This window comes from Salvelinus alpinus, chromosome 7 (genome assembly GCF_045679555.1).
Source record: "Salvelinus alpinus chromosome 7, SLU_Salpinus.1, whole genome shotgun sequence".
Taxonomy (NCBI): Eukaryota; Metazoa; Chordata; class Actinopteri; order Salmoniformes; family Salmonidae; genus Salvelinus; species Salvelinus alpinus.
In genome coordinates, this window is record NC_092092.1 from 43,710,718 (window position 1) to 43,737,421 (window position 26,704).

The 26,704-nt window shown below is 42.2% G+C and overlaps 1 protein-coding gene across 8 annotated transcripts in view; it reads right to left on the minus strand.

Annotated features, from left to right (window-relative positions):
• Positions 1-143: 143 nt before the first annotated feature.
• ocrl (OCRL inositol polyphosphate-5-phosphatase) overlaps positions 144-26,704 on the minus strand; it is a 43,200-nt gene continuing 16,639 nt past the window's right edge. For 3 of the 8 annotated variants that reach the window (XM_071408737.1, XM_071408739.1, XM_071408731.1), the window contains exons 5-23: positions 25,016-25,246; positions 24,505-24,772; positions 23,176-23,337; positions 22,578-22,679; positions 22,055-22,169; positions 21,695-21,811; positions 20,946-21,127; positions 20,398-20,509; positions 19,891-20,000; positions 19,133-19,268; positions 18,720-18,830; positions 18,198-18,363; positions 17,329-17,564; positions 11,892-11,915; positions 5,051-5,170; positions 4,654-4,738; positions 4,004-4,131; positions 3,682-3,793; positions 144-3,313 (exon numbers count right to left, since the gene is read on the minus strand). In XM_071408737.1, the coding sequence (XP_071264838.1) occupies positions 3,189-3,313; positions 3,682-3,793; positions 4,004-4,131; positions 4,654-4,738; positions 5,051-5,170; positions 11,892-11,915; positions 17,329-17,564; positions 18,198-18,363; positions 18,720-18,830; positions 19,133-19,268; positions 19,891-20,000; positions 20,398-20,509; positions 20,946-21,127; positions 21,695-21,811; positions 22,055-22,169; positions 22,578-22,679; positions 23,176-23,337; positions 24,505-24,772; positions 25,016-25,217 (2,613 nt within the window). In that variant the 5' untranslated portion in view covers positions 25,218-25,246 and the 3' untranslated portion in view covers positions 144-3,188. Of the gene's footprint in view, positions 3,314-3,681; positions 3,794-4,003; positions 4,132-4,653; positions 4,739-5,050; positions 5,171-11,891; positions 11,916-15,969; positions 16,911-17,328; positions 17,565-18,197; positions 18,364-18,719; positions 18,831-19,132; positions 19,269-19,890; positions 20,001-20,397; positions 20,510-20,945; positions 21,128-21,694; positions 21,812-22,054; positions 22,170-22,577; positions 22,680-23,175; positions 23,338-24,504; positions 24,773-25,015; positions 25,247-26,704 lie in introns of those variants that run through there. The other 5 variants (XM_071408732.1, XM_071408736.1, XM_071408733.1 and 2 more) reach the window with 5 other exon arrangements.

Below are 26,704 nucleotides of genomic sequence, written 5' to 3' on the forward strand. Positions count from 1 at the left end.
GACAAGTCGGCCATAGCAACGACGTCACCATATTGTTTATCTGAATGTTTTCTTAGGATTTCCAAAAGGGGGGACTGTGATTACTTAGAGTATCACATGAGGAACAATTGGGTATTTCGTAGGAAAAAAGTTAAAACATAGGATGCTTTTTGTACATTATTTTATTTCCGTTAAATAAATTAAAAGTACCACACAAAATATACATTGAAAACATTTGTGCAAGTTTTCCTTCGCATATGTAGCATTATTACTAGACAGACCATTACAAAACTTGAGGCATGAAGAGGAGCAGAGCGCATAAACCAACACATGAATACACAGACAGGCGCCAGATGAAGAGAAATAAGGAAACACGAGTGTGGAGTTCTCTCCCAAATATGACTATTCAGTCCTGACAATCTCTCCTCAGCTTGGGTTGGCCTTATTTCTGATGTAAAAGCTTCGTGTTGTGAATGAGATGAAAATACCAGATTTCCCGTTCCTCCTCTTTTGACTCGGAGACAACCGGAAGGACAAATCCATCCAGGGCCAGCCATGGTTTGGCCAACCTAAGCAAAGCGCTTAAGTCTATGACAACTCTCAGGAATGCTAAAGGCATGCCTGGCCCATTGTAGAAATATACTGTATGGGATGATTGCAGCGAGGCACAGAAATGTACACAAGGCCCACTCCACTCAAACTCCTTTCAGGTACAGAGCTAACACTGACACTGAAACCGGTAAGTGCTTTGATTAACGAACTGTCAGTGTTAAAGCTATAAGATTACGTAACATACTGAAACAAAAGCTTCCGCCTCAGAACGCATTTTCTGGTGTAGCAATGGTCCAGCAATGCCTGTTAAACAAGATTACGAAGTACAGGCTTTTTCTGGCAAGACTGTCGGTGTGTTAGCTATAATGTTATTTAAGCCATTGAAACACTGTTTGAAACGTATTTATTAGCCTGGACCTGTAGTAGCCAGGTTCCATACTGTGTATGCTGTAGGCAAATCAATACTCGATGTCATACCTTAGCATGGAATGACAACAGAGGGGTTGGCTACACCACATACAGTGTACGGAACCAGGCTAGTCTTGAAGTGTCTGTTGACTAAGTAACAGGCTTTTCTGGCATGATTAGTTGACTGGAGACGTACGCCAGGGCTACAGTTCCAGTGGAAACGGGTGTCATGTACCAACCGTGTCACATAACCGGCCTGTAAAGTGCCGACCAGGAGAAATTTTGACATATTACTGCTAAAATTACTAGACAGTGTCAAACACAGGGAGGAAACACTGTTGAAATTGCACGGCATTGGAGTTCCCCATTTCATAACCATAACACAATCCACGACAGCGTTTGGGAAAAAAACATTTCCTTTGTGGCCCGGAAAAGATCATGTGTCCGGGAAAACCATTTTCGTTTCTCAGGGTGTAATGAACAACTAAATCCTGTTCAACCTGCACTGTAAAAAATGCTTAGTCACTGAAAAAACTAAAAGAGTGTGTCCGAAATGGCACCCTATGTAGTGCAGTGCTTTTGATCAGAGCTCTGGAATAAAGTGGAGCACTATAAAGGGAATAGGCTGCCATTTGGGACACACAGAAAGCAAAACAGGACATTATATTGTCTGAATATACTGCGGGAGACAAAGTGACAAAAAATACCCTTGCATGAGCACACAAGCCCAAAACAACGAAGCTCTAAATCGGCATGAAGGCAGATAGTGAGGCTGAAGCAAGGAAAGAAAAAACTAAATGAGGACACATGGCAGACATTAAAAACGACGGTACCACCTGCATGACGAACACACAGCACATACATTTTGAAAACACAAGAACACACAGTTTGCACCAGCACAGTAAGAGTTGACAGCAGAGTCAAACATCGTGGACAATGGGGACAGGAGGACTATTTACAACAGTTAAGACATCGATACCCTAGAGGTGTTCTCTCTCTGATGTTCTGTAGGGCTGGTTTCTGGGACTCATATTGAAAGCCTACTCTTGAACTTAAAAAAGCATGCTCAATAGAGAATGTTCATCTCTGGGTCTGAAAAACTGGCCCATAAAAATGGCAATCAAATGCAGGCGTGATGACTGATCACTCTATTGTGACGGGTTCAGAGTTGCAATGTACTCTCACTGATATTGAACGACACGTGTTTCAGAATGGCAGAAGCGAAAAGGTGGGTTTGAACAACCAAGGGCAGTTAAGCAATATGCAAAATGTGGTCTCTTAAAAATAATTATGAAGGTGAAATAAACTATAAAGATGGTGAAAAAAAGTAATGCAAGGAAAAAAAGAGAATAAATAACATTAGTTTAAAGTACAGCCCACTGATCATTCTAACATCTCCCAATATCACAAGAACCCAGACGGGACTTCTCCCCACTGTCATCGTTCTCTTGTAACAATGGAAATCTTCCATTATCAGATTGTCCCGACAAGCAAGGATTCACTCAGTCTCTCTGTGTTCACTAGAAGTATTTTGTGCCCAATATCACTGTCTACTGATGGTTTGAATAGTTCACCCCGAGAGAAGTATCCATCGGGTAGCTGCAATTCAAATCTTCTGGACGACCACCCATGTGGGCCATCTGTAGTGTCATGGACTAACAATTCATCATTATCTTAGTATCTATGGGTTCGTACATACATACACACATACATACACACATATTGTATTTTCATTCAGAGTTCAAATTCAGATCAGGTATAGGGAGTCATTTTGGCATGGAACATGTTATATGATGCATGGGGGTCTTAGGGGGTCACCTGGGGCGGGGTGATCCATAGACAGGGCATGGAGGTATTCTGGTACAGCAAAAAGTGCAGAGAGGCATCAGTCAGTTCACTGTCACTCCAAGCTACCAACACCTAAACTCCTGGTCCTGCAGCTACACTATGAGCAGAGGTGAAAACTATGGTGATGGTTGTGAGTGACTGAAGCACAGAACTACAAAGGCTGGGGGCTGGGGCATTGATAAGAGCCTGTGATAAAAAGAGAGGGTCCCATATAACTACACTGTTTGTTCTCCCACCACAGGATCCAACACACGTCCCCTAAGGGCCAGGGGGCGTCAGGGGTGTCACACCATGGTCCCCCACACACACGCCTTGTGTGCACCAAAACTCCACTCTTATAACAGTTACCAAAAGGTCCAGCCTGGAGGATGTCTGAGCCCTGACCCCTGACTCTTAACCCCTCACTCGTCGTCCCCTCCCGTGAGGAAGCCCAGGATGAAGATGACGGCTCTCTGTCGGTCCTGCGGGGTCTGTCGGCCCACCATTTTGGGCGGGGGCCGGATGAGCAAGCTGGCAAAGAGGGTAGCTGGCATGGGGCACAGTGGAGGAGAGAGAGAGGTAGAGGAAGATGTTAGAAACAGAGGAACAGTTTGGATCCGTTTCCTTTCAATTCAGTCAGGATTCAGTGAATTCCAGTTCCGGAATATTTTTTTCAATTCTAAACTTGGGAATTTCATTTCCAGAATTGAAGTGGTATTGACCCTAAATCTGGGTTGTGTTCAGTAGAGAGGATACATTTTGAAATGGAGTCAAGTGGGGACAAACTACTCTACCTGAATATGTCCAATAAGAACACTGATATTTGCATTCTGTTGTCAAAAGTTTTCCTACATTGAACCCTAGTGAACTAGGGTTCAGAGAGAAGCAGAGAGAATGTGGCCATGGGGAACTGACCTATGAGGTTGGCAGTGAGGTTGTTGTTGTGGGCGTATTTCAGCAGCTCCTTGAGGAAGGCCATCAGGTAGCGGAACACGTTGCGGTGAGCCCGGGGCAGCTGGGAGATCAACTGTCAAAACAGCCCAGAGAAAAGACAAATGAGAATCCCAACCAGACACTTCTCGAGCATAGATGACAAACTAACTATGTCTCATGGTACGCAATGACCAGATGAGCTTTTAACAATTCAATAGAAGTCAATGACTCCTACTCGTATCCATTACGATTCGTATGGTATCACATGCATACATTTTTATGTGGAAATATGTATTCACTGCACCTGTTTGCAGAGGCGGCTGTCGTGGGAGCAGTCCAGGCTACGCTGGTAGAGCTCGTAACACACTACTGGCTCAGGCAGAGCTTCCAGAAATATCAACAGGGCCTCGGCCACCGAGTGGTTACAACCAGCTGATACACACACAGTCAGGGAATAACACACAGATTTGTGGCCGAGGGTCGGTGTGCGAACTACATTGCTGTCATACTGTGCAGAATCACTGACCTGCAAATCACCTCGAATTCAAAATAGCTACCCATTATGTGATGAAAAATAGCCATCTTGCGCCTCTCCTTGCTCAAACTGATCCTCTCAAACACACTGGTTGTGTGTGTGTGTCTGTGAGTTTGTGTGTATGAGTATGGGCAGGAACACTGATGATAGGGAGAATTGCACACCATAAAACCCAAATATCACACACATCATTTTTCATCCACATAGCAAATCTATGTAGCGTATGTCGTGAATGTAGCACCTCTTAATACTACCACCCCATGCACCTTGGCAGCAGTCTGTGTATAGCAGCCGCTTTATCACAGTGACCCATATAGCTGTGTGGCATCTCAGTCACAGTCTCCTGTTACAGGGCTGGGCCTACTAGTGGATCTGGGCCAAAGGGTTTGGAATGACTTGGGACATATGAGCAAGGATACGGATGGAGTCAGGAATGCTGGTGTCCAGGCAGTCAATGATACTCTGCAGCTCCTCCTGCAGGCTCGGTGTCTGGAACAGGTCCTCCTGAAATAATGGTAAGGAGTTTACAGCCATTTTGTTTTTCCTTGGAATAAGGGTAGGGTAGAATACAATTTAGAGGCGGAGACGCTAAGTCTACAATAGTGCTTGGAAAGGTTCGCTTGGAATACAAAACAAAATGTTGTGCTGTTTCGCTCCGCCCAAACAGAATCATTGAAGTGACAATAGTGAAATGGAGCGATATTCCGTTTGGATTCCACACTAACCAAGGTCACCCCTCTGTGAGGAATATCCTAATTCATTGCAACAGCACTTGAGAATAGCACTTTAAACATTTCCCCCTTACTATCCTCTCACCTGTTGGCAGGACTTGGTAAAGAGGTGGTTCACCAGCAGCCACACCTCCTTGGGGATTTTTAAAGGCTTGTCCTCCGTGCCAGCACTGTCCACCATAAGGAAGCTCATCTTGGACTTCTCCTGAAGTAACACACACAACCACAAGATGTCAGAATCATAGATAATATACTGAGAGAACACCACAAGATGTCAGAATCATAGATAATATACTGAGAGAACACCACAAGATGTCAGAATCATAGATAATATACTGAGAGAACACCACAAGATGTCAGAAACATAGATAATATACTGAGAGAACACAACAAGATGTCAGAAACATAGATAATATACTGAGAACACCACAAGATGTCAGAAACATAGATAATATACTGAGAACACCACAAGATGTCAGAAACATAGATAATATACTGAGAGAACACCACAAGATGTCAGAAACATAGATAATATACTGAGAGAACACCACAAGATGTCAGAATCATAGATAATATACTGAGAGAACACCACAAGATGTCAGAAACATAGATAATATACAGAGAACACCACAAGTTGTCAGAATCATAGATAATATACTGAACACCACAAGATGTCAGAATCATAGATAATATACTGAACACCACAAGATGTCAGAAACATAGATAATATACTGAGAACACGACAAGATGTCAGAAACATAGATAATATACTGAGAACACCACAAGATGTCAGAAGCATAGATACTAGACCGAGAGAACACACACAACCACAGCATGTCAACGGCATACTATACCATAATGACACAACACACACAACCACAGTATACTGAAGAAAATAGTTGGCATTTCAGCGCAATTTTCGGTCAAAAAAGACCGTCGTCAGAACATAACCATACCAGATTCTGACACATAAAGTCTCTGTTAATAATGTGACTGAAACCAGCTTTACCCGGTCGATTCATAAACTTATATTACTTATGAACTGCTTAATTCCCTAGGGAGGATTTGATTAGATTCATCCTGTGCCATTATATAAGACAATTTAAAAGTATCCCATTCATCAAAATGTTGATTCCATTCCTAAGATGATTCCACATGGCACATTGCCTGTCATTATAGGTATAGGGAACATATTAGAGTGGATTAACGCAAGGGTTGGATGTCGGGTCGGCTTGCAGGAGAGCCATTTTACTGGAAGTGAATCACATTGTTTTGTGTCTAGCTGCAAATGGATCCCTGAGAACTAGGGAGAGTCGGGCCAAAAATAACCACTGGCAATGGGAATCACACACACGAATGGGACACAGTGATAGCCTGCAGAGCCATATACAACATCAAGAGCTAGAGAGCCTCTCAAAGTGTTACTGTTCCTTAAGCTTCTAGGAGTACAGCTTCTACAAAAGATGTAGCCTAGGCTATGGTTAGGTGACCAGAAATAAAGGCTTTTACAGAACTCAAATACATCAGGCCCTGGATGTTGATTTGGGGGGGGCAGGGCTTTTCCCACTGGTGCTACCAACTTTTTCAGTTGATGGCACCAACACTTGATTTGGTTGCACCAATTTTTTACCTGACCAGTGTCCCATAATGTACCTACATTCCATAGAACCAGGCTAAAAGACTAGCCATCTTTTAAAGTAACATGCCATTGCAGGCCTCGACATTCAGGCCAGTGACAACTAAAAGCTACTGACCTGAATGAAAAGAAGGGAAAGCAGATGCTCACATTACTTAAATGTTATATTTAATTTGAGGGCTGAGCACATACCCTATTTCCCGGGCTACCCAGACTCCCTGCTCCATCCAAACGCAACACCACGGACGTTAGTTTCTTCACCGCAATTAGTATGGAATAGAGTACCTCCCCAACCCTTTAACGAATGCGAACATATTCAGGGCAATCTTATTGGTACAGAAACCGATGGGTTGGGCCAGAGACAGAACACACATGGGTAAACCGGCAGTTTGACAATTCGTCATTGGATCTGATGCTAAGCTTGGATAGAGACGATACAATCGCTGATGACTTTGTTTTGTACAACACCCCTCATCACCACAAACGACTTCAATAACAGCGCAATCTCAAAAAGGGTGTTTTTGTGAGAGATTTTTAAGTCACTCCACAGTTAAAGAGCCCTTTTTATATTTTTGTAAATTCTGTTTTATTTTTCTAGGCTTCCGGTTTTCACTCTCAAAATCACACTTTATCAAAACACTACAAAAACTGGATGTTCTAAATTCACAAAAATGCTTAAACCACATCAGGAGACCAATTTTGAGGTCAGGAAACTAAAAAATAAATAATAACTTGTAAAAAATTTGAGGGATTATTAGGTGGCCATGATGGTATGAGGGCCAGATTGGGAATTCAGCCAGGAAACCGGGGTTCACACCCCTACTCTTACGATAAGTGCCATGGGACCTTTAGTGACCACAGAGAGTCAGGACACCCATTTAAAGTCCCATGCGAAAGACAGCACTCTACACAGGGCAATGTGCACAATCACTGCCCTGGAGCATTGGGATGTTATTTTAGACTAGAGGAAAGAGTGCCTCCTAATGGCCTTCCAACACCACTTCCAGCAGCATCTGGTCTCCCATCTAGTGACCGACCAGGGCCAACCCTACTTAGCTTCAAAAGCAAGCCAGAAGTGGGAAGCAGGGCAGTATGCTGCTGGCCCACCATAACACGTTAACTATCTAGCTAACTTAGCTGGTCCATTATTGCCTATGCGAGGAAGTTAGGCTACCTAGCTAAAATGCTTGCTAGCCTATGACAACAAAAACAACGCCATGGCATTGGCGTTCAACTAGTCACAAGTAGGGTGAGTCCAAAAAATGTTTTACTTGGGCATGCGCACACGCACACACACACACAAACAAACACACAGAAATCAGTTCCATGGACAGCCACATTATATTTAGCAACATTGATTGGACTAAATCGTTTTTGGTATCTTTAAGTTAGATTTCACTGTATTAAAGCCTAGTTGATATGATGTTTAACTGTAAATGGTGCTGGAATAGCAGAGGCAGGGCTCCTGTTGTCTTTGTGCTGACCTGCGGTAACTCCGTGGTTCTAAATCAGTAATTGTTTAGTAAACTGTTGAAAACATTAACTTGCTGGACCATGCTGCAGGTCATATAACTGTTTGTTACATCTAATATTTTGTTTGTGGACTTCACCGGACAGATGTTGCTCTCCAGTTTTGTCATGAAACAAACGAAAGTGTAGTTGAATTTATTCCGCCTCTGTGTGACTTGTCTTTTTGTTGTCTTGGCCTTATTGTACTGTATATCACAGTGGCGTATGAATGAATGGGTTATAAAGCACGCAAAGCAATTATCACAACTTAGGTTGTAATACAGCTTTTTTTTACTGGCTTGGCTTCACCAGTGATTTATCCCACGCACCACTACTGGTAGTTCCTGAGTTAATTAGCAACTAACATCCCATCATGCTTAGGGTCATGTATAAAAATGCACAGTTGCACATTATTTTGGCAACCATGGTTAGAAGAAGGATCTCAGTGCCTTCGAAAGAGGGGTCTCAAAGGAGCATAGGGGGTTTAAAGGATGTGTGTGTGTCTCTCAGTCACCAGATCCCAACCCAATTGAACACTTACGGGAGATTCTGGAGTGGCGACTGAGACAGCGGTTTCCACCAATTATGGAATTTATTGTAGAATAATGGTGTTGAATCCCTCCAATAGGGTTCCAGACACTCGTAGAATATATGCCAAGGCGCATTGAAGTTGTTCTGGTGGCTTGTAGTGGCTTAACGCCCTATTAAAACACTATGTTGGTGTTTCCTTTATTTTGGCAGTTACCTATTTATGGTGCCATCTGTAGTGGGTTTAGCCATGCAGTGATTCAGTTTCACTGGCCGGTGAGCTGCTCAAGATACGGAAGGTGAAGATGGGATTAACATCAGGCTTTATATGGGTGAAGCTGATGCTGCTTAACTGAGCACAGGCCCCCTCTGCTTCTCCCTAAACTCTCATTAGCCTTAATCATGTGTGTGAAGGCCTGTGCACTGTAGGGTGACCTGCTGTGAAATGAGCTTGGGTGTGCGGAAAAAGGACTGTATGTGTGTGTGTGGAGGGACGGTTGTGATGCGTGTGTACTGCGGTGGAGACGTGCTTGAAGTCTAGTACATGTGGTGTCACTTCTATGATCGCACACACAAGCACGCAAGTGTGAAAACCAGGCTCCTCTCTTGTAGGGCTGGGCGATATATCAAATTAATTTGATGAATTCAAATGTATGTTTTTGCGCGATATTGTAAATGCCTGTGTCGCTCCTTCTGTGCACTTTCCCAATTACACCAGAGATCTGAATATAATGACAAGATGCTCATGACTCCGCCCTAACAATAGGAGTCGTTGTCCCAAAGGCGGGAAGGCAGGCAACAAGCTTAGGTCCAAAATAAGCCCATAGAAACACATTGGGCTAATTTTGGACAGATTTTAACGAGAGCGAAACCTCACTTCGCCTCTTCCTCTGTTCACACATACACAAGTCCCTGAAACTCACACCAACAAAGTTGAGAGATCACTTCTTCCTCTCTATTTGCATTTGAGGTTCGGTCCAACAGAATCGGTCATATGGACACCCAAACACATTGAGACCTTTTACTGTAATAGTAGAAGTTAACCTGTCTAACGATATCCTTTATATGTCTCAACGACTCAGCTGTCGAGTCTTTTATAAATGTGCAATAAGCATAAAACACAGTTATATTAGGAATTGGACGCTTATTATCATTCAGAGAAATACGGTAGGTCACTTGATTTCAACATCTGAACAAAGTGAAGAGGCTAGCATGCTGTTCAAACAGTTGGACGCATAGAAGGTAGTCTTCATAACAATTCGACTGTTCTGCCGTGTTAGCTACAAAACATATCCAAGTTGGCTAAACTTGAAATATAAAGATTAACTGGCTACTCACTAGCATGTGGGCTTGTGCTTGAGAGATTGTTGTTGAGACCTGTGCTCATTTTCTCTAATGCCTTCTACAATAAGTTAGTCATTATTAGTGAATGTGCATTATGCATGGTTCTGGTTACATTTATAACGAGGGCATTTTCATAGACTTCAAAGCCAAATCAGAGACGTTTGCAAAAAAGCGGGTTAAACTATTTTTAATAAATAGTTACATTATCAGTGGGGCTTTTAGCCTAATTTCACACGCCCTGTATTCATTCGATTATTGCTGACTGTTTGAAATGCAGTGTATTTGACCTTTAACTGTACAACAAAGCTTAGAGAAAATGTTTAAAAAAATAATAATAATAATCGAGATGTATATGGTGAAAGTTTGGGGGAAAAAACGAGATATGATTTTTAGGCCATATCGCCCTGCTCTACTCTCTGGTCTATCACTGCCTTAGGGTTATCAATCTCAACCAGTGCTTGCATAATTTGAAATATTTAAAGCATATAATATGCACTCAGGCACATTTCATGACGGTCTTATGCGGGCCACCAATATCTCAGATTGAAGACTAGTACAGCAAGTAGTGGTGAGAGATTAGGTCTTCAGGTCGATTATTTAAAAAAATAATAACTTTTTTTTATCGATTTCAAATATTTTTGTAGACATTAAATGCAATACGCATTATGTGGGTTGAATGCTGTAACAGAGAATAAAAGTCCCATGATGGTAGTGACTGCCCATTACTGCTTATCGCTTATTAACCACAATTTATTCACATTACTTCAATAAAATATTTCAGTTGTGTATATTACATTTGTTTTAGGCCTAGTTCATGACTTTATTATTTCATTCCAAGTCATCATCTCTATAGAGCAGCTGCCTACGCTGTCTGACAAAATAGAATATTGGCCTGTTGGAAACTAAAACGCCCTACTATATCACACAGTTGGGGCTTGATCGGATTTCTCTCTAGAGAACCTGCACATTGGGCTTACAGCAAAAAAGGAATTCAAATAATTGAGCCAACATCAGTCAATTAGTTGTTTGAAAATGGAAAAATACCACAATTCAACTATTCGCTCAGCACTTACAGCTAGTACTGCTATGGCAGAGATGGACATGCAACCCCTGCGTCTAGAGCTGGAGTAAATTAAGACTTTAGCATTGGATCCCAAAGCAGAATATTTGATCATGGTCATGTCTGAACCAATGTCCTTCCCTAATTCAGAACATGAGGTACTGTATATTTGGTTAATCTAAGGTGTTTTTATGTCAAATCTAGAAAGCAACATTACTAGATTAGAACCTGGGTTGCCTATTTCGCTGACCAACAGCGGGGCAACAGACTAGCCTTATACCCTGACTACACCGCTCGCATCGCATGAGCGAGCGTTGCAAAATAAATGTAGAAATCTATGTTATTCAATTATTGCACCCACTGCTTGCGCACGTCTGCGTTGCCAAGGGCTAAAATAGAAGTCCTTTCTATTTCTGACGCAGATCACGCTGCAAGTCCTGCCTCTCCCATCGCCTCATTGGTTTATAGAAGCAGGTACCCACGTGCCATCTCCTCATTGGTTACACCCACGTGGGTGATTGAAAGACGAACTGTGTTGCCGGTTGTCGTAGTAATACTATGAAAGTTTAGATGCCAATCACCACATAAATTCAAAGATGAAAAAGCTTGGAAGGAGGAGAGATGACTAGAAACGATTCAGTAGACCGTTTTATGTGTGGATTAATTGTCGATGTCGAAGACCTTGTGCATTTCAGGTAAAATAACAACTCAATGTTTATATCCCAGGACAAATTAGCTAGCAACAGCAAGCTAAGTAGCTAAATTGCTATAAATGTTTAATGCTTTTAAATGTTTAATGATTCTAATCATTATATATTTCTATAAATGGGCACACCATGTTGACTTTACCTTTTCCATGTAGCTGTCCTCTCCCTGAGCACCCAGCAGCCACCAGCACAGCAGTGAAGAGTTGGAAAGGAATGATCAACGCAATGAGGAAAGATGAATAGAGAACAGAGAAGATACTGTAGATAGGACATAAAGCGTAACCACAGAGGAGTAAGGGAGTAAGATAATGACATGCTGTTTGAAAAGGTGCAATCTGTAGGTTACTTTCTGTTTTTTTAAAGTATTGTCCCAGGCCGGCAGGATTGGGGGAAATGGTCTTTGAGAGTGTATCGAGCACTGATTGGCCTAAATTGAGTTTTGTTTTGTGTGTGTTCTTGTTTGAGCATTGATTCCTTGAGCATTACAGGGGTTTAAGAAGTTACAGATTGCACCTTTAAAAATGTATGATTCCACCCAAATGTACCCATGCAAAGAATGACAGTAGAAAAGTAACAGTGGAAGCAAGAGATCATTTGCAATGCAATGGATCATATAAACATAGCATACTAATCTAACACTAGTGGCCAAGGTTGGATATAGATAGAAATGCATGGACAGGCTATTTGTACTGTAAAGTAGACCAGGGTATATGACTAGCCTAGACTAGTCAATGATCCCAGCATTTCAGGAAAGCCCTTCTGTCATTTGTACACACCATGTGCCACTTCCTTATTCCTTTGGAGATTCTAAACAATGGCACAGGTTGAAACATTCTCGCTGCACTCGACAGACTGTGGAGATTTGGACTGTGGCGGTCACTAAACTTTGTCAGCCGGTGATTGTCAAGCAAATAACTGCCGGTCTCATGGCAATTGACCGTTAATTAACATAAACATGATACATGATAAAAAGAAAATGTAGTCTATTTCAAAGGAACAGAATAGCATACTCTGAGTTGTCTTTATGTTAGGTCCTGATCTGGCTATTCCAAATGGATTTGGGCTACACTAGTTCATTTAGTAGACCAGATTTGCTTAGAATTCCATGGCATTATTTTATATTATGAAGAATACAATTGAACAAAGCTGAATAAAATGGAAATTTGAGGGTGTGCGGCTATTCTGTGTTGAGCGGTTAACAAAGAAATAGGTACTCCTATATGCTTAATTTAGAGTTATTTATGCAACTTTAGTTGTTCTACAAACGTTGGGCTATATATATTTAGATTTTTAATGCACTGTATGATGAGACTAATGATGATTTGAAAAAAGTTGCTTGAAAGGCATGAACTCTGCTTTGCTTTTTTGTGCAGGCTGTACACACTTCATCAGTATCTCATTCCCAATTTGACAAGCATTTCATAATGCCTTGAATTTCACAGCGGCCTCCCCTTTGTGTGGCCGTAATGTACCCTAAAAAAAATCCATGCCTTTTGCGGCCAGTGGCCGTTGTGCCCTTGGCCAGGAGTCCTGTGCGCTCCGAAGCACCTCTTACTCACATGGCTCTCCATCACGTGATCGGGTCTTTCTCACAGGCTACAAGTGAAGACAGACATCTGGGATGCAACTGCGCACGTCCTTATCTAATTCCGAGGTGCATATTAAAGATATTGGAAGAACTGTCCACATTTACTTTTCATCAGCAAACAAGATGAGTAGGCCTACCGAACAGCAAAAGCACTAGCCTATGTCAATCTACTATCCCCCATAGTACAAAAGTCAACCTATTCTATTCTGTGCGAGAAATAAATATTCCGAAACAGTCTGGGACAGTTGTGGGATGCGATAGATCCCAAATTAATACAACCACTAATATACAAAAACCTTTTTCTCGCAATGTGGCTGACGAAACAGAGCAGAACATTTAGCTTAAAACGTTGATAAATTAGGCTATTTCTTCACATTATAAGCGCAGCAATGTGCACATTGCAGTAGGCTATAAGTGTGAATGTTTTATTAGCTGGAAAACACCGTTATTAAAAGTGACCACAATTGTGATTATGCATGTAATGCTTTTATTATAAATTATCTTCCCCAAACTTGAAACTCACACACTGCTTATGTATGCCAGTTAGGCTCTACACCTCTTGTAAAGCGGATTAATGTGCTTCATTTTAAGAAGTTATTTGGCGACTTTAGTTGTGATACAAACCTTATCAAAACATATAAACTATGGGCTAGGCTACATGTGGTGTTTGACTATGATTAGATTTATATATATATTTTTTTTAAGGCATTGTTTCTTGTGCTGGGCATCATTCACAAGTGATAATATATAATTCAGGCTAATATTGTCACCCATCAGACTATTCTTAATTTAATCTTGTCTTTACTAAATAATGTGTGAGAAATTTGTTTTGATTTAGAATGGACCATTATCATGCACCTGTCTTGAATACATGTCATCTATGCACTTAAATTGCGAATGGAGGACGCTTTTCCCGTGGTTCATTTTCATGCCAGCCAGGTAGGCTATACTCCTGTTGTAAAGATAAGCAATGTGCATAATATTATGAAAGTTGAGAAATAAATATAGTAGGCCTAGCCTATAGAAAGCTGATGGGATCCTCCTCTTTTTAGTAGAGGCCATCACTGTTTTCTCGTGCAATTGCATAGCCAAATAGAAATGTTGCGCAACATGAGCTCTTATGAAGTGTTTGATTAACTTTTCGATTACATTTGAATTGTCAGAGTGATTAGAGGGACAATAGAGAGCTGAGTACAAGGCATTTAGCATGTTTGGTAGTCTACTTATGACCATCAGCAGCATCAGAGCTTGGAGAAGCCAAATTACCGTGACTAAACGGTCACGTGGAATTTGACTGCCTTCATGACCGCCGATATGGCGGTAATACGGTCACCGCAACAGCCCTAGTGGAGACTCTTACAATCCCTTAAAGGAGTGGACAAACAGGCCTTCACGTGTCCCTGCCAGATATCACTTTCTGAAGAGACTTTTGAAAAAATGAGGGGCCAATGGAGGAAGATCTAGAGCAAATCTATGTGCTCTTCAACACCAACCTTTGAGGGCTCAAAGGTTGGTGTTGAAGAGCACATAGATGCAGTGTTGGCTGCTTTTCAAGTCTTACCCTTTTAGATGGCTTAGGGTTAGGGAAACCAACTTTAGCAGAATCTCTTTGCCAAAAGTGTCATGGAGAAAAACAACTACCTGCCATTGCTGCCTTCAGTTCCTTCAATGACTGAAGTGCTGTATATACAAAGAATAAGCTGTTGCATTGACAGTTCACCTAATCTGGCAATGAATACTATATGTATGTTGTGTTGTTATTTTAGGCCTCTCTTTATGTCGTGTTGTCTCTCTTCGTGATGTGTGTTTTGTCCTATATTTTCAATCCCAGCCCCAGTCCCCGCAGGAGGCCTTTTGACTTTCGGTAGGCCACCATTGTAAATAAGAATTTGTTCTTAACTGACTTGGCTAGTGAAATAAAAGGTAAAAACAAAAAATAACAATATTTAAAAAATCAACACAGTACCAGTCAAAGGTTTGGACACACCTACTCATTCAAGGTTAAAAAAAAAATGTATTACTATTTTCTACATTGTAGAATAATAGTGAGGACATCAAAACTATGAAATAACACATATGGAATCATGTAGTAACCAAAAAAAGTGTCATATTACATTTGAGATTCTTCAAAGTAGTCACCTTTGCCTTGATGACAGCTTTGCACACTCTTGGCCTTCTCTCAAACGTTTGAGCTAATCAGTTGTGTTGTGTCAAGGTAGGAGTGGTATACAGAAGATAGTCCTATTTGGTGAAAGACCAAGTCCATATTATGGCTAGAAGAGCTCAAATAAGCAAAGAGAAACAGCAGTCCATCATTACTTTAAGACATGAATGTCAGTCAATGAGGAACATTTCAAGAACTTTTAAAGTTTCTTCAAGTGCAGTCGCAAAAACCATCAAGCGCTATGATGAAACCGGCTCTCATGATGACCGCCACAGGAATGGAAGACCCAGAGTTACAGTTGAAGTTGGAAGTTTACATACACCTTAGCCAAATACATTTAAACTCAGTTTTTCACAATTCCTGACATGTAATCCCAGTAAAAATTCCCTGTCTTAGGCCAGTTAGGATCACCACTTTATTTTAAGAATGCGGAATGTCAGAATAATAGCAGAGAGAATGATTTACTTCAGATTTTATTTCTTTCCTCACATTCCCAGTGGGTCAGAAGTATACATACACTCAATTAGTATTTGGTAGCATTGCCTTTAAATTGTTTAACTTGGGTCAAACGCTTCGGGTAGCCTTCCACAAGCTTCCCACAATAAGTTGGGTGAATTTTGGCCCATTCCTCCTGACAGAGCTGGTGTAACTGAGTCAGGTTTGTAGGCCTCCTTGCTCGCACACGCTTTTTCAGTTCTGCCCACAAATGTTCTATGGTATTGAGGTCAGGGCTTTGTGATGGCCACTCTAATACCTTGACTTTGTTGTCCTTAAGCCATTTTGCCACAACTTTGGAAGTATGCTTGGGGTCATTGTCCATTTTGAAGACCCATTTGCGACCAAGCTTTAACTTCCTGACTGATGTCTTGAGATGTTGCTTTAATATATCCACATAATTTTCCTCCCTCGTGATGCCATCTATTTTGTGAAGTGCACCAGTCTCTCCTGCAGCAAAGCACTCCCACAACATGATGCTGCCACCCCCATGCTTTACGGTTGGGATGGTGTTCTTCGGCTTGCAAGCCTCCCCCTTTTTCCTCCAAACATAACGATGGTCATTACGGTTCTATTTTTGTTTCATCAGACCAGAGGATATTCCTCCAAAAAGTACGACCTTTGTCCCCATGTGTAGTTACAAACCGTAGTCTGGCTTTTTTAGAATTCAAGGCACACTTAACCAGCATGGCTACCACAGCACTCTGCAGCAATACGCCATCCCATCTGGTTTACGCTTAGTGGGACTATCATTGTTTTTCAACAGGACAATGACCCAACACACCTCCAGGCTGTGTAAGAGCTATATGACCAAGAAGGAGAGTGATGCATCAGATGAGAGTGCTGCATCAGATGACCTGGCCTCCACAATCACCTGACCTCAACCCAATTGAGATGGTTTGGGATGGGTTGGACTGCAGAGTGAAGGAAAAGCAGACAACAAGTGCTCAGCATATGTGGGAACTCCTTCAAGACTGTTGGAAAAGCATTCCTCATGAAGCTGGTTGAGAGAATGCCAAGAGTGTGCAAAGCTGTCATCAAGGCAAAGGGTGGCTACTTTGAAGAACATAAAATATATTTTGATTTGTTGAACACTTATTTGGTTACTACATGATTCCATATGTGTTAATTCATAGTTTTGATCTAGTAGTAAAAATAAAGAAAAACCCTTGAATGAGTAGTTTTGTCCAAACTTTTGACTGGTACTGTGTGTGTATATAATTTAACAAACATCTCTTCAATACGGAACAATATGTACATCACTCCTAACCTACTTCGAAAGTATTCCTTCCTGGTTGCTACAGTAACTTCACGTTAACTAGTCCCACTCACCAGGTCAATGAGCTTGGTGATGGGGATCTCCCGGATGGGCTTTTTCATGCGGCACAGGGTCTCCAGTGAGGTACCGAAGCAGCTGGGCAGGTAGTTGCCTGAGATTGTGATGAAGTAGTCCTTGCCTCGGTCCAGATGCAGCACCAGAATGTCCTCGATGGCGTCCTCTCCTGAGTTGAGCAGCGTCACCGAGTCTTTGCTCACATACACATCCAGGAAGATCTCTAAAGTTTCGTCTGGTGGAGAGAGACAAAGAGGGGGAGGGGTCATTAGGGTATGGGATGGAAAACATTCTGCAATGGAAAGTGGACATGGGCTTTTCTTATTGAACAAATCCAGGTAGGCCAAAATCCTTGTTTCAATCTGTTCTCTTTCGTTTTGGTTCCTCAAGAACAAAGCCCAAGTGGTATGATAACTGAAGAGGGATAGCACTGGGAACAAAAAATACATGCACACAATGGGTTATGAGAGAGTATAGATACTATACAAATGCATTCTTCGGTCCAGTTGCGAAACAACCGCTAGACCCTAGGCACCTTATGTAAAATATTTGATTGGTAGGCCTATAAATAATATGGTAGCAGCATGCCCTCTGACAGACTTGGTAGGACTTTCAACATATTGTTTATTGTATACGTATCAAAAGCGTATTTAAGGAGTAGGGGCTAGAGGTCGTATCTGGACAGGCCTTCCTTCTCCCTCCTCTAGGAGATTATTCAACTGATTGATCAGTGAATCCTTAGATCCTCAGATCAGTGTAATCCCACCAAGGAAGGAGTAAAGGATGCATTGTGAAAGTATCCCACCAGACAGGGCCTGTGACTGACTGTGGAAGGTAGGTGCCATGGCTGAAAGTGAAGTGGACTCACTGGGCTCTAGGAAGCCTTCGCTGGGCTCGGCGTGGAGCCAATTCTTGCAGTACTGGGAGTCGTTCAGCTTGGGAATGAAGGCAAAGTGACAGGGGACCTGCCCGTCGTTGGAGATCACAAAACGCTCCCGCTGGAGCTGGCGGAACTTGACGTCCTTAAAGGTGAACTACGGGAGAAGAGGGAGAGAGAAAGAGAGAGATGTTGAGAAGAGGACAGACAGTAAGCCAGAGTGCAATAATATTTGTTTAAAATACAAACAGATGCCCATAGCATTCTACCTGTGCAAAGTAACTCAAGCATCTTGGCAGGCTTATATCAATTTTCTTAGTGATTTAAATTCAGACCAAAAAATTGCATGTCACAAGTCCCTGATTCAATTCAAAACGACCATGTACCTTGCTTACTGACAAAAACAGATAATTATTTATCTGAATCAACATGTCAGTGGGGAGGACATGCTGGACAGGAAATCAATACGATGAGAGTCATGGCTCTGTACGTGTGCATGTTCTGTCTACTCACCTCTCTGTGGGTCAGTGACAGAGACGGGAGGAATTCGTTCTCCATCCTGTCCATCATGCGCACAATCTCCTCAAAGACCTTCTTGTGGCGCGCCTCGTTCACCACCTTCACCTGTTACACACAGATTCATTTTCCATCAACACCGATTCATTCAGTATAGCATAACTAAGCACGCTATTCGAGAATAAACACATTTTAAGCCAATTTATATGTATTTGTATTATGATTCTCAATAAGCTGTATAGTATGTTAAAGGTTTTTATGTCTATTTTACTTAATGGACTCCTTCAGCTTAGCAGATGTGTTTATTGTGAATGTGAGGCCTCCATTGTCTGCCTCGACCTCAATCAGTCAGATGTGATTTCCAGACGCTGACAGACAATGTAGTGAGTAAGTGGCTCCATGATCCTTACCCCTACGCTGAAGAGGGAGCTGACGGGCTTGTGGTCGCTGGTCTTCAGTTCCATGTGGCTCCTGTAGTGGAGCTGCTTAACGTCACTACCCCTCCACAGGATCCGGTCGCACCACGCCGGGACACGACACTTACCACTGCAGGAGAAGCGCAGACAGAGAGACAGTGGTTAGAGGCACAAGGTCAGCTAACCTTACACAAGGATCGTGTTCATTTGGGCACTAAATGAAAGACAGCGGATTGAAACAGTGATAGACAACGTTGACTCGTCCAATACGAAACCGTAATTTTCGCTTTCCGCTGAAATGTTTTCCAAACATGTTCAGTTGCATGCCACACAACCCAGTGTCTCCCTAGATACCTTAGATTGTTTTCCAGGTAAATCACAAAGGCCACCAAAGCAACCTCCTGGGTCTCTTCAAATTATTTTAGGCAGGAGGGGAACAAAGCTAGTTAGGGGGGCCTACCATGCCTATTCAATACTGGAAAAACATTGCCTCAAACAGCTGTCTATATTTGAGTAGGGACTCATTTCATTACTGGGACAGAAAGTTTGGGAAGGTGGCTTTACTAGGTACATAATCATGAATAACCAAGGTGCTATGGCATATAAGGACTATCCTACACAGGGTATTTCCTTTGCACTCTGTTGGGTGGGGGGAGTAATAGTTTACAGCTCAAAATACCAAACTCTCTGGGTATTATATACTGTAAGTACGTACTTGGAGGGAAAGGAATCAGGATCAGTGGTACATTTACCTAGAGTCCCAACGGTCCGTCTTGGCATCATACTTATATGTGGGCATGAAATTGATCTCTCCCTCAATGAAGTCTGTGAAGGCTCGCCTGGTCTGTCTCTGGATATTCAGCTTCACACAGAGGAAGGAGGAGAAATATACCAACAACAAAGGTTATTCAGAGACAGACAGAGGAACTCCTGTATTTATAACCCTCATAAACAACCAGAGAGAAAAAGGGAACAAGGAGGGATTCCACCAAAGTTATTGCAGAATACAGAAGTCCTAACTCCACTCAAAAAATATTTACTTTTATTTAGTGTCAGTCTTGTTGAAGTTGCTGTTTTTTGTTTTGTTTTTGTAACCGATTTGTCACGGTGCAGAACTTTAAATGACAACATGATTGATGTGCAGTATTGTTTAATTAAATGTCAACGATTTATGACAGCGCTGAACCTTACACTTTAGGTTGTTTGCATAAACAAGTTGTAAAAACCCATTGTGTGTGTGTGTGTGTAAATATTCTCACCTGGTCATACTCCTGCAGCTTCCTTAGTTCGTTATGGGAGATGAGCTGTTTGACCTCGGCTGCATCGTACACAAACAACCGGTAGTTCAGATCTCCTACCCAGATCACTACACTGGACCACAGAATGGATGAAGAGTTATGCATTGTAACACAACAGCATGTAAAGTCTTACAGTAATGCCTTAAGTTTACACATAACATAAACCTCTACGAAAAGAAATCTGTGACATGGTTACACTATTTTACAGTCCACTATTTACTTTGAAATTATGTTGAATTACATTATTTTTACCTGAGAATTGTTTATTGGGTATTCAATAACACAATCACCACAGCACTTTGTAAGTACTACTTCAAAGAATTACATGTATGACGACTACTGTAAGTCCTAGGCAATGACGACTAATGTAAGTCCCTTAGATCTTGAAATACTATTATTGAGAACACATGCCCAATGCATTGCCCAATGCTTCACACTAAGTGGTATGTTAGTGTGGGCATTGGATCAATGCCTATGACTTTACAGTATGGGTCTTGTAAGGGACTGACTCGTGTTTGACGATGGTGAGGGGAGGGTGGTCTAGCAGGTGGAAGCTCATGCGGGCACAGATGTCTTTGTAGTCCTGGTTCCTCCTCTCAAAGTCCTCCACGTGGGCCGCCAGGTGGGAGTTGACAAAGCAGAAGCTGGTGTTGTGGAACACAAAGCGCACCGCCACGCCTCCCTTGTTCCCCTAATGGGAAAAGAAAGCATTGCATGTTGATTGACTGATTTGTTTGTTCAGTAAAGTGTCCCGCAACAGACGCTCAGCCCATCAAAACTTAAGACATCTGTGACGTTGTGTGGTGACAAAACTGCACATTTTAGAGTGGCCTTTAGTTGTCCCCAGCACAAGGTGCACCTGTGTAATGATCATGATGTTTAATCAGCTTCTTGATATGCCACACCTTTCAGGTGGATGGATTATCTTGGCAAAGGAAAAATGCTCACTAACAGGGATGGTAAACACATTTGTGCGCAGAATTTTAGCAAAATAAGCTTTTAGTGCGTAAAGAACATTTCTGGGATCTTTTATTTCAGCTCATGAAACATGGGACCAACACTTTACATATTGCGTTTATATTTTTGTTCAGTGTATTTCATATTGCATTAAAATATCTGTTCATTTACATTTGCGCACAAATACAGTGTATATGTTCTGTATACCTACCTATAAATTGGTATAAAGTTATAAAGTTGATATTTATTTTATAAAGAAATAGGAGAACACTTCCTCTTAGTTGACTTGACTCATTCGTACCATTTTTCCCATGATGCCAGTTCCCACTTGCTCTGCAGCCACTTCTTTGATGTGATTCTTGTGCACCTTGTTGACATACACCACCAGCATCATGCCCACTAGTCGGATGGTGCGCACCTGCGGGGACAAAAGCATCCATTGGGGACGACATTCATATCCAAATAATATTACGTCTATTTGTGTATGAACAAAATAGGTTGACAAGGGCGTCTGCTGCTCTTGATAAGTGTGTGATTACTATCATTATTTTACGTAATTACAAGAATGTAATGTTCTAGGAAACAGTTTATTTTTTAGTTTAGTTGATCGAACCATTCCTGTTTTACACTGAAGATGAGAAGAGACCTCTCACTGACTCACCCTTTTGTACTTGGCTTTGGGGTGAAGACTTCTCTCCACAGCCTCCACCCACAGCTGCTCCTTCGACGAGTCCAGATAGAAGAAGGCCTCTGTGCTCAGGTCGAGCTCCTGGAAACTACAGCACCCAGAATGCACAGGGAAGTCAGTGTTTCAATGCTTCGGAAAGTGCAATCAGCACTCATGCATGGGAAAGTGCACAAAAACACTCTTTAGAGTATGCAAAGAAATGTAGGTTATAACTAAGTCCATCCATCATTAATGATGTGGCATTCAGAGGATCCGTTTCCGAAAAGTATGTTATTTGCACAATTCTGGGTTGTATTCACTAGGCCCCAAACGGAAGAAAACGGACTCAAGCAGGGAGGGAATACCTGAGGTTGTCCGATAAGAAAAGCGTGTTGCTTGTTTCTGTTTTCCGTAGCAAAACATTTTGCAACGGTGTGCACTGATGAATACAACAGGTTCATTCACTCATACATTCTGTGTAGAAGACATTGGATACTCAGATAGACATGTCACTGACCCCAGAGCGTAGACGTCAGGAGGTTCTTGGTTACAACACAGCCAGGGCTCTAGACTGCTGTCTGGGGACTGGCCGTTCACATTCCACGTTCCGGTAAACAATCTGAAACACACACAACAGTCTTATATTGACATTCACATGCTTAAATGGACAGACACCACAAGTGAGTTTAGTGCTTGGGTGTTGGCTGATAAGGGTTGCAGGTAAGAATAGGGACAATGGCTCAGTGAGTGAAGGTACTTTTTTAGTTCAATGCAGGATCCTGCCCACTACAGCCTCCAGAAAAACGTATAATAACTAAATAGGCGCATTTGATTTAATCTCACCAGAATGGAATTTAAAAAGCGTGATGCTGCTATAATCCACTTTCAATCGATCTCCTCAATGTTCTGTCCAGAATCACAACTGGCTACTGCAGTGGAGCACATGTAATGGAGCTGGCTCAATGAATCACGCTTGTGTGATGTTACCTTGCTGAGACCTCAATACTCGGATTATCTCTCCAAGGTAATGCCTAGTGTTTCGCTTGTGGCACACAGGAGACCCGGGTTCGAACCCAGTCGGTCACACACACCCCCACAAACCAACGGGCACTCACCTGAAGTCCTTGATGTCCACATACTCCTTCTCCTTCTTGCCCAGGCGGTGTTTGATGAGGTACTCTCTCTGGCTGGCCTGAGTGGAGAACATGGCATTCCGCATGCTGTTGGTGGTGGGGCTGTCGTTCCACGAGGTGGGCCGGTCCACTGCAGTCTTAAGACTGCAAGATCAAATGAGCTAAGTCATCACCACAGTATTTCCACATCATTATTTTCCAAGCAGGGTATAAAGCCTACACATCAACAACTAGGCCAGTGGTCACCAACCGATCGAGAGATCTCCAAGGCATTTGTAGGCGATCGCCAAACATTTCTATAGAAAAGCCAACAATAAAGCCTTGTGTTCCTATTTTTTTTGTTGAGCACTGTTGGAGGTAGGTGCACTTGATTCAGCAGCCTTAGTGCCAGGAAGGTAAAGTGTTCACATTGTGAACCATTTCATATGTCTTAAGGCAGAACTTGGCATACGTTCATGTTTAAGTTATTCAGCACTGTAAACACTTTGTTCAACACTTTCTATAAGCCATTCTGCTTACTTCCACTCACGCTACAACCAGCACTACAGCTGCAATTAATGAGTATATCAAAATGTTTCCATAAGCTTGTGTTATCATTAACGGCTTGTCTTTTTTGGGGGATATATTCGAAAAATATGACTTTCTCTGGTCATAGGAATAACAACATGAATTGGTGCATGAGGCAGAAATAATGCAGTGCGACTTGAATTTCGACCATCAGCTGGAAGGAAGACTGTGTCCCCTTTTCCTCAGCGAAGGGAGGGAGAGTGGAGAGACGGTGAGTCGGGTGGGAGACAGCCTTACCGCTGCTCTCTCCCTCCCTCCCTCCCCTCAGACTGACAATCAGATGCAAGCCACCAGTCCAGTAAAACAAAACAAAAAGCCCATTATTATGCTCGCTCAGCTTTGCCTCATATAGAACAAATAATCTATTACCAGTGTGATCAAATACGAAACATTTCGCAATATAATTTCAAAATGGTCTGAGAAGAACAACATTGGCAAGGCAATTCAAGTATAGCCAATATGCAGTGATAATGTATTGGGCCTATAGCCTACAGCACAAACATTATTGCTACAGAACGGTTTTTAATAGGTTAATGATGCATATGCTTATGTTTTTTAAGTCACATTTATTTTAGAATCAGAAAGTGATCTTGACTCAAAGAGGTTGGTGACCACTGATCTAGGCCCTCTAGAAATAAATAGAGGCCCTCTGACACCAATAGAAGCCAAATAGAGTTCTGTAGGGGAAAAAATATCTCCAACAGGATGGGCATACTATGGGACGGTCCTACTGGTACCACTCACTCTGTTTTGGCAGGCGTGACGAAGGCAGCATCTTTAGCCTGTATGGACGAGGCTCTGTCTTTGGAGGTGGGGATGGGAACGGGGGGGAGAGGATTGGAGGGAGTGTACGAGCCTTTACGTGGAGGTAGAGGGGGAACTGGAGGGGCTTCCCGGGGGGGCACAATGCGATTCTGCTGGTTCTTCTTCTCCTCCACTTTGAGGGAGTGGTTGAAGTTGTCCTCAAAACCAAAGTCCGTGGCCAGGGAGAGAGCTGTGTCCTGTCTATCTGCTGAGATGGAAAGATTCAGATGTGAGAAACCCTGTGACATTCAACAAGTATTGATTCACTCCTGACCTCTTCACTGTATTGTGTGCTGATGTAAAATGGCTGCAGCACCATCACCCAGGTGGGTGCTAGACATAAGTGGGGGACAAGGTGAGTTTACCCTATACAATGTCAAGCGCTTTGAGCAGCTGGAAAAGCGCTATATAAATGCATTCAATTTAAACTATATTATCCATGTATCCATACCTGTGTAGGTTGTATCCATACCTGTGCAGGTCTGGTTAGCTGAAGAGCTATTGTTGAGGTTGGGAGGCGGTGGCGGTACGCCGGTGGGCTTGGTATGAGAGTTGACAGCTTTGTGGATCCCTCTTTGTGGAGGGATGGGTGGGACTGGGGCAGAAACTTTGCGAGGAGACGACATTATGGGAGCCGGTACGATGGGATCCATCACTTTGATTTGTGTGCTTTTGGACTCCACTGGAGGGAAAAAATAAAAAAATAATTAAATTTCAAAAAGAGAACCTTGGGTTTGACGGCAACACTGGATCACTTAAGAGATAAATGTTCTGACTTACATAAGACAGCATTTCTGTACAAGTTGCAACCTGCATAGTACCAATAATTGCAGTCTTTCAAATGTGTATAGTTCCAAGAATGACCTCAGAGTACAGTAAATGTAGTTTTTAGTGGATCTAAGGAGAAATGCAATAGCAATATCACTACTCCCTTCAAAAGGATCCAAACCATTTTTCTATGAAATTTGCCATCTTGTTTCTATTGACCATCTCAAGCTGACATCAGCAGTTTCTGTGAATCATTATTACAATGACTGGGAAAACAGACTATCTTGAGGGACAATCCAGGAGGAATAAGATCGTTGTGGATGGCATTCCAGAGTCTTCATATGAGAACTGGTCCGTATGAAGAAAAATGCTCAGTGAAAAGCTGCAGATGAATCATACGAAGATTGAAGTGGAGCGCGCTTACAGGTCTGGAAAACATCTAACAAGCCTAGGTGACAGACCCATGCCAATAGTGGTCAAGTTCCTGAGGTATAAAGATAAGATGGCTGTTCTGGAGAGAGCCAAGATCTTGAGAGGAACCAACATCTTCCTCAACCAGGACTTCTCTGAAGCTGTGCACCAGAGGCGGAAAGAACTTATCCCAGCTAAGAAAGCTGCCAGTGAGCATGGGAACATTGCTTACATTGACAAAGACAGGCTCATTGTCCACCTTCCCTCACCAAAGGCCTGGGAAGAATGAGAGAGCCAAACATATTTATTTTCTCTCCGTATTATGTCTAGCTCCGATTAACTACCAAGGAAAGTGCTAAGGCCCATATATGCAGCCTTAGAAATAAGGTTCATGAAATCAATAACTTGCTGACACTGGATAACATTCATATACTAGCCATCTCTGAAACTCAAATAATTCATTTGATGATACAGCATTAGCAATACAAGGATATAACATCTACAGAAAAGACAGGAATGCCTATGGGGGAGATGTCGCTAGATATGTTCAGAGCAATATTCTTGTAAAGCTTAGAGAGGATCTCATGTCGAATGTTGTTCAAGTGTTGTGGTTGCAGTTCACCTGCCTCATCTAAAGCTTCTTCTTTTGGGGTGCTGCTATAGGCCACCAAGTGCTAACAGTCAATATTTGGATAATGTGTGTGATGTTAAGAGAGGTCCATTTTCTGGGTAAAATGAACATTGACTGGTTAGCAACTAGCTGTCCTCTCAAGAGGAAGAGTCTAACTGTGACTAATGCCTGTAATATGACTCAGGTTATCACTCAACAAACTAGAGTGCATACCAATATTGGATCTGTGACATTCACTTATATTGATCTGCAGAGCTTTGCTTCAAAGCAATATCAGTTTCCATTGCCTGAAGTGACCATAACATTGTGGCAATAACACAGAAAGCCAAA